The 10,689-nt window shown below is 47.9% G+C and overlaps 1 protein-coding gene across 2 annotated transcripts; it reads left to right on the top strand.

Moving 5' to 3' along the window:
- The first annotated feature begins 2,200 nt into the window (after positions 1-2,200).
- On the top strand, positions 2,201-10,123 carry LOC134406575 (keratin, type I cuticular Ha6-like). Of its 2 annotated transcripts, XM_063138062.1 has the most exons (8): positions 2,201-2,656; positions 5,673-5,755; positions 5,929-6,085; positions 7,370-7,531; positions 7,632-7,757; positions 9,010-9,266; positions 9,471-9,512; positions 9,994-10,123. In XM_063138062.1, the coding sequence occupies exons 1-8, from the start codon at positions 2,201-2,203 to the stop codon at positions 10,121-10,123; spliced, it is 1,413 nt and encodes a 470-aa protein (XP_062994132.1). The 2 variants fall into 2 exon arrangements, with proteins under 2 accessions (XP_062994132.1, XP_062994133.1); XM_063138063.1 differs by lacking the exon at positions 9,471-9,512 and having other exon boundaries at positions 9,010-9,230; positions 9,985-10,123.
- The last annotated feature ends 566 nt before the right edge of the window (positions 10,124-10,689 follow it).

The following is a 10,689-nucleotide window of genomic DNA, read 5'->3' as shown; positions in this document are numbered from 1 at the left end:
GGGGACTTTTTATTTTATTTTAGGTATTTATTCCACAACTAAATTTGTGTAAAATTCTGGAAAGGTTTTTTTTTTTTTAAGGGTCCACAAGTCCTCAGAATCTGTGTGACTCATGAAAAGCCGGTCCACTGCTGAATCCATGGCTCCGATAGAAATCTAAACTCACTTAATCTGTAGATTTCTCTGACATCCCTAGCAAGAACCCTCTCGTGCTTGTTCCCCACTGGTTTCTCAGTCTGTAGCTAGACCTAAGGTTTATCCCAGGATCATCCCGGGTTCATCCCTGCCTGAGCACTGGATGCCCTGTGTGGCACTTAGATGAACAGGTTTGACCCCAGGACAATCCTGGGATAAACCTTAGGTCTAGCTATGGCCCCAGTGACAGGTATTCAGAGTGTCTCTGATACTGCATGACTAGTACCCGCTGATAGCCTTATCTTTCATTAAAGCCATATAATATGGTGGTCATCGTTACATCTTCTGACATTAAATTCCATAACTTTGTTCTGCATTATGTGAAGAAGTATTGGCTCGTTCCTCAAGATCCCTTTCCAAAGTACACTGAAGGACTGCGCAGTTCTCATCCTTCTTTATTTGCAGTTGATCACTTCACTCAGAGGTTGAAGATACCCATAGCCAGAAACAGTCCTACAATTTTCCAGCTGGAAGGCCTTTGGCCCTTGGAGAAAACTCACTTCTCCAAGTTAGTAGAAAAGGAGGCAACTACACCCACGAATATTATGAAAATAATTTTGACAACTGGAGCAGGAAACAACACTGATGCATTGCAAAGTTGCCAATTTTGCCTTTAAGGAGGAATATGGAGGGGGAGGAAGGGGCTGTTTGGAAGACGTAGGGCACATCTACACAATGCCTTAGCCCGGGGATCACCCAGGGATCATCCCTGTACATCCACACGATGCACAGAGGATCCCAGGGGCAGGGAGTGATAATACCTCCATTTCCCCGGGATTACCGGGACAGCTTTTAGCCTGATTTTCCCCGCAGTCTCAGGATCATCCCGAGACCACGGGACATGTGGGCGGCTGTCCTGGTTTCATCCTGGCTCCTTGCAAGTAAATGTGAGGAGCTGAGAACCAGGCACAGGGCACAGAGCTCTTCAAGTGCTCCGTGTTTATCGGGGGTGGGGAGGGGAGCAGGGTCGGGGCTTTTTGGAAAAAACACTCACCTTTGCACTTTAAAAAAAAATGGCGGGCGCGACATCCTCCTTCCTCCCAGGACGTCGCGCGCCGCGTGTGGACTGAGGGGGAGGATCTCGCAATCATCGTATCATGAGATCCTCCCCCTCCCCTCCCCTGGTGTAGACACGCCCCTAGAGTTTTCCAGGCTGCAATCTCACAGGTGCTTGGGAAGAAAGCAGCTGAGTACCAGGGCTCAGGTGACCATATGAAAAGAAGGACCGGGCTCCTGTATCTTTAACAGTTGCCTAGAAAAGGGAATTTCAGAAGGTGTCATTTGTATATATGGGGAACCTGGAGAAATTCCCTCTTCATCACAACAGTTAAAGCTGCAGGAGCTACACTAGAGTGTCCAGAAACAAAAGAAGGCAGGGCACCTGCAGCTTTAACTGTTGTGATGAAGAGGAAATTTCACCAAGTTCTCCATATATACAAATGGCACCTGCTGAAATTCCCTTTTCAATTCAACTGTTAAAGATACAGGAGCCTGTCCTCCTTTTCATGTGGTCACCCTATCCATGGCACTTGCTTCTTCATCAAGATGCTTACAATTGTGCCATTGGTGTAACAATCTAGACATGCACACCCCAAAGTGCAACTCGAGTTCTAGTGCCATTTGCCACCTACTATCCCCACGCTCCATTAATGAAAGCCACAGCCTAATTATGATCAAAGGCCTCTTTGAGGAGGCTATAAAAATGCACATCATAAATGGTGAAGAATCACTAGTGATGAGTCCTGACTTATCTGAGCCCATTTCGGGTTTTTATGAGGAAGTTGCCTCCTGATGGGCAATTAAACAACAAGCTCTGCAATGCTCAGAAGAGAGCTGGCATAAATTTTCCCAAGAGAAAGAGCCTATATAATATGTCAACGCCCAACCAGCGGAGTATAAAAAAGCCTAGCGGGGAATGGCAAATTCACTCTGTGGCAATTGGGGTTTTCTGAGCTGCTGTGCAAATCTGCTAAAGCATCCCTAGTTCAGCTCATTCACTGGCGCCATGGCTTCCAAGTACTATGCTCAGACCGTCTCTTCTGGTTCCGTCAAGGGACTGTGTGGCCCTTCTAGGGGGCTCACTCGGATTTCGTCCGTCCATTCTGGCGGCTCGTGCAGAGTGCCTAGCCTTGCCTTTGGTAGCAGGAGTATGTCATCCTCTTCCATTAAACTGGGATCTGGGACCTGCCCGCCCAGCATCTGCCCGCCAAACGGTTCCTTCGGACCTGCGTTTGTTGGAAGCTACGGCTGGCATGATGAAGGCATCCTCAGTTGCAATGAAAAGGAGCTGATGCAGTGCCTGAATGACCGCCTGGCAAGCTACCTGGAGAGAGTGCGGTGCCTGGAGCAGGAAAATGCAAACCTGGAATGCAAGATCCGTGAGTGGTACGAATGCCAAGTCCCCTATGTGTGCATCGACTTCCAGTCTTATTACAAGATTATTGAGGAACTCCAGCACCAGGTAAGGGTGGCTGTTTCATCATCATCATCATCATCATCATCATCATCATCATTCCTTTGTGAGGCAGCATTCCTGTACATGGGGCACAATGCAGCCAGAGGTGATTTCAGTGTGGGAGCTAAGCACATGCTTAATGTTCTTCTGTTGAAATCAATTGATGTTTGAAGTGGTAGATTTTGCTTGTTGGGTTTTTTGCAATGTAAGCAAAACGGCAAGTCCCTGCCCCGGGGAGCTTCCAATCTAAGGTTGGAAGAGTGAGAGAGAACTAAGGTATGTGAAAGAGGAGAGTAATAACAAAGACATGCTAGTAAATGCAGTTGCACATTCTTTCTTATTTACTCAATTATTTAATAAATTTATGTACCGCCAACCATATTTAAAAATACTTCTAAGAATATCTCTTACAAAGAAAGATCAAAATACATCATAATCAGTGCAAATCCATTTATACAGAACATTTATAAAACATTAAAAACATCACACCATAATTAACAGACTGAGGGCTCATCTACACCAAGCAGGATATTCCACTATGAAAGCCGAATGAAAGCGGTATATAAGAGGCAGGAGCCACACTACTGCTTTATAGCAGTATTGAATAGGGATGTGCTCCGCTTCTAATCAGACCGGCGAATTAGAAGCGGAGCGGGGGGCTTCGCCTGCCCTTAAGGCGGAGGCGAAGAGGATTGGGGGGCCGGCGGAGCGTGGCGAAGAGGATCGAGGTGAAGGCGGATCCTTCACCTCGATCCAGAGCTCCGCCGGAAAGGTAAGTGGGGTTTACCGGGCCCTGCCGCTGTCGCTGTCGCCCATGCGGCGACAGAGGCAGGGCCCGGTAACCCCACCCCACCCTCCTCTCCCTTACCTGCCTCCATCCACGGTCCGTCGGCGTCTTCAATTGAGCCCGCGGTTCAACCAGGAAGTCTGGGCCGCTTGCGGCCCAGACTTCGTGGTTGAACCGCGGGCTCAATTGAAGATGCCGACGGACCGCGGACGGAGGCAGGTAAGGCCCCCCTCCCCCTTGGTCCCTTACCGGGCTCTGCCGCCATCGCCGCATGGGCGGCGATGGCGGCAGGGCCCGGTAAACCTCCCGCCCTCCTCTCCCAGCCTTACCTGGCGCCACTCCCCTTCACTGTTGAGCTCGGAGCTGGAGCTCTGCGGCGAAGAGGAGCGGAGTATGGGCGGAGCGGTGCGGAGCGGAGCAGGCCGATCCGAAATTTTCAGATCAGCCCGCGGGGCGGAGCGGGGGGTCCGTGCACACCCCTAGTATTGAAGTGCACTGCAGGAGCTACCCCACTACTTTAGAGTGGTACTGAAGTGCACTGACAACTGTTAGGGCCCATGACACATCTACACCAAGTGGGATATAACATTATGAAAGTGGTATAAAAGTGGTATATGGCATGCGTCATGTCCCCCCAACAGTTGTCAGAGCATTTCAACACCACTATAAAGCACTAGTGTGGCTCCTACCTTTTATATGCTGCCTTCATACCGCCTTCATAGTTGAATATCCTTCTTGGTGTAGATGAGCCCATAATTAGCAGCCCAATCAACTAGGGAAGGCCTGGTCAAGAGATGGGTCATTAATTGGTGCCTGAAACATGCCACAGTTGGTGGTTCCCTGGATACCAGAGGGGAGGGGGCTTCTCCATGGTGACACTCACTTGACGAAGGTCGCTACTGGGTTGCTGCAAGATGGCCATCTGCAGGTCCCAAGAAAACACGTTCCTTACACATTTTTACAGTTCATTGTGGTTGAGGATGAAGATCGGGAGGTGGCTAAGCCAGGTAAACAAGGGCTTAACAGGCAAAGTGATTTTGATCTTAGTTAAGGGCTTTAAATATTTTGGTGGCAGGCAAATCGTATTGATTTGCTGGAATATTCTGCTTCAACTCTTTATCCACTTGAAGAAGGAAGACGGAAGAAAGCAAGTAGCTTCTCCGTCTTATCTCTCAGCAGACCATGAGAAAGATGTGGTCTCCCATTATCTCTTCATGCTTTTCCCATTGGTACTTACTATGCTTAGCACTACCTGCTCCTTGCTCCTTGCTGTGACTTAGGGCCAAACTTCACTTTATGCTAAATGTGTGATATATATTTTTGGGGTGTGTGTGTGTGTCTGTGTTTTTAAATACCAGAAATTGGGGAGGGGGATTCAGGATCAAGACCATACTGTACACAGGAAGACGGGATTAATCCTTTCAACCACACCATGGTCCCCATGAAAAAAACTCATTTTTTGATGCTGCCATTTGCCACTGGAGGGAAGCTGTGATTGGTATCAGAAGCAACATCCCTTCGGGGCAAATAGCATCTTGTGGAGGGGGAGAATATTCCAGAATGCAGGAGGAAACATTGTCTGAATCCTGATCACTCCCATCACTTCATTTTTTCTAAAGAACCACGTCAAATGCATGAACACAAGATATTTAGATTGGCAAAATACATACTGACTTGGCACATTGCCTTTGCTATTCATCAGCTCAAATTCCCTTAAAACTCTCATCTGTTGCCACTTTCTAAAAGTCTTTTGGCCTGATTATTCTCTCCAAAGGATGGTAGTGAGTATTATTCATTTATTTCAAGATATGGTAAGGCAGCCCTGCTGCATTTGGGAGGCCCACTGTTCATCTACTGAGTGGGGCCCTGGACTTCTGCCCCAGTGTTCTGCCCTGATAGTGCAACTGCATGAATTCACTGAATGACCTTGGGCAATATGGTCTACTGACACTAAGGCCAGCCCTTCATTTTGGGTGATGCTTTTTCCAGCATTTATGATATCTTCATTAATCTATTACCAGTGTTATCCAACTTCCTTCCCCAGATCATCCAGACAGAACACCCAGAATAAGAAATGCTGCTCTCTAAAATCATGACCTCATGCTTTTTTCACATCTTTAGAATCATACAATAGTAGAGTTCAAAGGGGCCTATAAGGCCATCGAGTCCAACCCCTTGCTCACTTCAGGAATCTACCTTAAAGAACAACTCACAGCTCTGTGATTTCTTGTGCAGATCCTGTGTGCCAAGACAGACAACGCCAGGCTGGTTTTGGAAATCGACAATGCCCGTCTAGCTGCTGATGACTTCAGGACCAAGTAAGTTAGTCTAACTTAAGAGCAAGAACTTACTCTGGAGAGGTGACTTCAGCTAGAAAAGGCCTGTGATAATAACCTTCCTTCCTACATAGAATGACTCCTAATTTAAACTATTTTTTCCCATAATGAATGGAGGACAAGGTTGTTTTGTTTTAACATCTCCTATTCCAAAGGTACGAGACGGAGCTGGCACTTCACCAGAGTGTTGAGGCCGATATCAATGGGCTGCGCAGAATTTTGGATGAATTGACCTTATGCCGGGCTGATCTGGAAGCTCAGCTTGAATCCCTCAAGGAGGAGCTCCTCTGCCTCAAGAAGAACCATGAGGAGGTAAGAGCAAAGCATGGCTGGGGGAAAAGGTTGCAGTTGCTACATTCTGTTATTTATGATTAATGTCATTCCATGTGCAATGGGTGGTTTCTTTCCCAATGCACCAATGTGATGTTGAGGATCAACTGATAATACTGATAGTCCACCAAACTGAGAATCCACCAAATAAACCATCAAGGGCACATTGAGAAATACTCTCAGCGGCTCCACATGTATGGAGCTCCCTCTGTTATGGTGGTTTTCAAGAGCCCTGGTGCAACCCTTTCTCAAAGTAGTGTAAGAACATAAAACTGTTTTGGGTCAGACCAAGGGTCCATCTAGTCCAGCATTCTGCAGTGGCCAACCAGATGTTAATAAGAAGCCCACAAGTAGGATATAAGCACAATAGCACTCTACCACTTGTGTTTCTCAGCAACTGGTATACAAACTTATACTGTTTCTGATATTGGAGATAATATATAGCCATCACAACACCTTTCTGTATTAGGCTAGCTAGATACTAGAGTTGTCACGAGAGTCCACCAGAGGTAGGGGAGTCTGACAGACTCCCTTGTGCCCAACTTCCCAGACCCCACTCGGACCTTACTTTGACATAAACAAACAGCACTGGAATACACTTGGCCTGGTGAGGAGAAGCAAACGAGTGTTCTGCAATGCAAAACAGAACTGCAGTAGGAACACCAGGGAGTACCACAAAGAAGGCACGATCATAACCTTTGGAGGGCTATTTCCCTCAGAAAAAGCTTGCAAGTTTTTATGCCTCAAAGAAAAGACGTTTAGGCTACTCACGCAGTACGGAGCAAACACCACTGAATGTCATGGAAGGGTTTTGTTTTGTTTTGTTTTTTAATTGAACTGTTAGATATTGAAAACTAATAACTGTGGAACTCCACCGCTGGCAGCATACAGATCTGGGAAACCTAAACACCACTTCTCTGTTGTAGCACAAGGTGGGTGGTGGGAGGAGAAGTCACAGCCTGGCAGTTAACTCTTCTTCTATCTGGTCTGCAGCTACACAGCAACAACCCCTACATCTGGGAAGGATTTCCAGCTGTATGTTAGATGGATGAAGTCAGGAAAATCAATGGAGTGGGGCAGTTGTGTAAGAAAAACAACAAGTTTAGGGAGAGCCAACCTCGCTCCAACCTCTCTCCTGTGCCAGCTCAAACTAAGTGCCATGTGGAGCCATCCCAACCCATCCTCCAGTCCTTGTGATCGGGTTTTTACATCTAATTGAAACCTGATCATGTTCACTGATGAAAAATGCGTTGTCCCTTCCTGCAGGAAGCCAGTGTCCTACGCTCCAAACTTGGGGCCAGAGTTAACGTGGAGGTGGATGCAGCACCATCGTGTGACCTGAACAAGATCTTGGATGAGATCAGGAGCCAGTATGAAAGCCTGGCTGAAAAAAATCGCCGAGATGTTGAAACTTGGTTCTCCTCCAAGGTGGGTATCTTGGGAGGGCCTCTCCACAAACTGCCACCAAGGATAGATGGCTTCCCTTTCAACAGAGACACTTGCTCTCACCATTTCCTTTTTGTTTTAGATGGAAGAGCTGAACCAACAGGTGCTCTCCAGTGGCGAAGAGTTGCAGACTTGTCAGTCAGAGATCATTGAATTGAGACACACGGTCCAGGCCCTTGAGATTGATCTGGATGCCCAACAGAACATGGTGTGTCAATAGGATGATTTGTGGGTGTGGAAGATCCTCTCTTGCGCAGCCCAGAAGGCCTTCTACAACCTTCTGGAGCCATATTCCATGCCTTGTTTATATATGTATCTTCTGCTAGGCCAGCATTAATTTTACTACAGAACCCTACACATCTCATAACATTCTACCCAATTGATTTTAATACAGCCTCCATTCTCTTTCTTGCTATCTCTGTTGGGATGCTCCTCAATTGTTATTCTTACATTTAAATATATGAAAGGCTTCTTAATTAATTTTGGGCCTTGCTAGACCTACCTGATAATCCGGCCAAGAGTTGGGGCGACGGCGTGCTGCAACTAGCATGCGCCGTCGCCCTTTTCCACACGTCAACAAGTGACGGGGCAAGGGGAAACCCCGTCGTGTCTGCCATTTTCCCCCCTTAAAGGGCCATGTGCGCAGGAGCGCACCGCCGGGAAGGTAAGTGCTTTTTTAAAAAATAAAGCCCCCCCCCGCTCCCCCTGCCCCTGATTCCCCCCACAATGCCTGATGCCCCCCGCCTGCTCGCTCGCCCGTCCTCCCCCTGCTTGCCAGGCCTGTGCCTGTGCCCGCTCTTCTCCCCCCGCCCCCTTCCACGATGCCCGTGCCCGCTCTTCTTCCCCCCCTCTCCTGCCGGGTCGGTCTTTCCCTCGGCCCCCATCTCCCCCCCCCATGATTCCCCCCCTCCGGCCCAAAGGGCACAGCAGTCCTATGGAGCGCTGTGCCCAGTCCGTGGCTTCTCCTGGCTACTCGTGAGTAAGCGAACAGCCGGGAAAAGCCACGGAAGCTGGGGCTGCGGAAAAACCGGGCCATAAGCGAATCCGCTTATGCCGGTTCAAGCGAGGTCTTAGCCCGGCCTGACCCCAGAATCCCCTGTGCATCATCTGGATGCACAGGAGGGAGACCGGGCCTCACACCGCGCTGAGGCCTCGTCTAGCAACGGCCTTTGTTTCAACACTTTTTGTCTAACTGACATAACAATGTAAGAAAGTAAGAGCTAAGAATTGTCTTCCTGGATTGCTAGCTAGTCTGGCATTGCATAGCAGCCAAATGGATCTTTCTCTCCATTTAAGCCATTCACAGGTGATAGAATTGAAGTTCTCAATGAATTGCGGTAGAACTGCAATTCTACAAAATTCTATTTTGCCACAAAATTCTTCGTTGTTCTTGCTGCATGAGGCAATGTGGCTGCCCCTCTCAAAACCATTCAATTTAGTGCCTCTCCTTTCCCTGTCAGAAAACTGCTCTGGAGTGCACCCTGCAAGAAACCGAAGCCCGCTACAGCACCCAGCTAGCGCAGCTCCAGTGCCTGATCAGCAACATAGAGGTCCAGTTAGGTGACCTCCGATGTGACATGGAACGCCAAAGCCACAAATACAAGATTCTGCTGGATGTCAAGACTCGCCTGGAATCGGAGATTGCAACGTACCGACGTCTTTTGGAGGGAGAAGACTGCAAGTATGTACAGCCCAAAGGAGTATTGGGCACATCTAAGTCTACACCTTGTGAACATTTGTCTAGTTCTCACTGAGGGAATCATCCTGTGGGGGGTGGGGATGCAATTTCAGCCAGTGGGTTGGAGTACCTACAATGGAACGCTCCTCCTTACAAAATAACATAAGCTGCAAATAAAAGATGACATGAGGGGTGTGGCTGCTGTTGGGTTTTTTTGTTCGGAGGAGCATTCAATCATGTGAGGAAGCCCCTACTGCAGGCCAAAATGGTACCTCCCAGACACAGGTGTACAGTAAGAACTACATGTTGGCATTGTAAGAACTCAGGCCACAGCTAGACCTAAGGTTTATCCTGGGATCATCCAGGGTTCATCCCTGCCTGAGCACTGGATCCCCTGTGTGTCACCTAGATGAACAGGTTTGACCCCTGGACGATCCAGGGATAAACCTTAGGTCTAGCTATGGCCTAAGACTGTCACCTAATTTTACCAAAAAGTGAAAATTAAAGGCAGATTTGGGGTGGAGGGTTCCTGCTTGGGAGAAATGTCTAAGGCAAAAAGAGTTTAAATGCACAATCCTATGCATGTTTAGACAGAAAATAATCCTTGATATACAATGACTCCTTGATATACAACGGTCTTCTGTGTTTCGACTAGAAGGGGATGAGTACTGACTTTATTAGACCACACTAAGCATGTTGTCCCAATTTTTTTTCTCCTCTTCTCCAATTTTCACCCCAAATTTCTTTGCAACCTCAGGCTCCCCAGGGTTCCATGCGTGCCAGAATGCCCCACTCCAGTCTCCCAGATCACTAAAAAAATCCGCACCATTACGGAGGAGATTAAGGATGGAAAGATCATATCCTCTCGGGAACAAGTCCAGCACTTAGCCCTCTAAAGAGCAGCAAAATGTCGAAACAAAGTGGATCTACCATGATGGGAAGAAGAAATTGACATTCAGTTACCTGCTTGCAAATATTACGGGAGGCTCACGGCTAATGTTCTGTCTTCTTGATTCATTTCATTCCTTGGGACTTTGGTGCATATATTCACTTTTCAAATGATAGAGTTGCTTCCCTTCAGTAGTGATTCAGCCTCTGGGATGAAATGTCGGAATTCAAAATAAAGCTGTTGGTTTGTTTTTCCTCGTATTGCATGGAGAATTTTGAGTTTATGCTCTGCTTCGCTGGTGTTCATTTCCATCGCGTCTTGCTTAAAAGTAGGGCTGTGCAGTGCCTAAGATGAATGTCTGAATCCGAGCCAAGGTGGGCTGATTTGGCCCACCTCACCTCGGTTCCAAGGTGAAGCTGATCGGCTCCGAAGCTTTGGAGCACCTTGGGCTGCTTCGGAGCAGCACTGGGCCGCTTACCTGCTGCCATTGCCACTGCCGCCTCCTCTCCCCTGCCGGTCCCATCATCAACAAAGATGACGCATCTGAGAAGAACCAGGCCGCGATTTTAAGTT

Source organism: Elgaria multicarinata, chromosome 11, assembly GCF_023053635.1.
Source record: "Elgaria multicarinata webbii isolate HBS135686 ecotype San Diego chromosome 11, rElgMul1.1.pri, whole genome shotgun sequence".
Taxonomy (NCBI): domain Eukaryota; kingdom Metazoa; phylum Chordata; class Lepidosauria; order Squamata; family Anguidae; genus Elgaria; species Elgaria multicarinata.
This window is presented reverse-complemented; position numbering and strand designations above follow the sequence as displayed.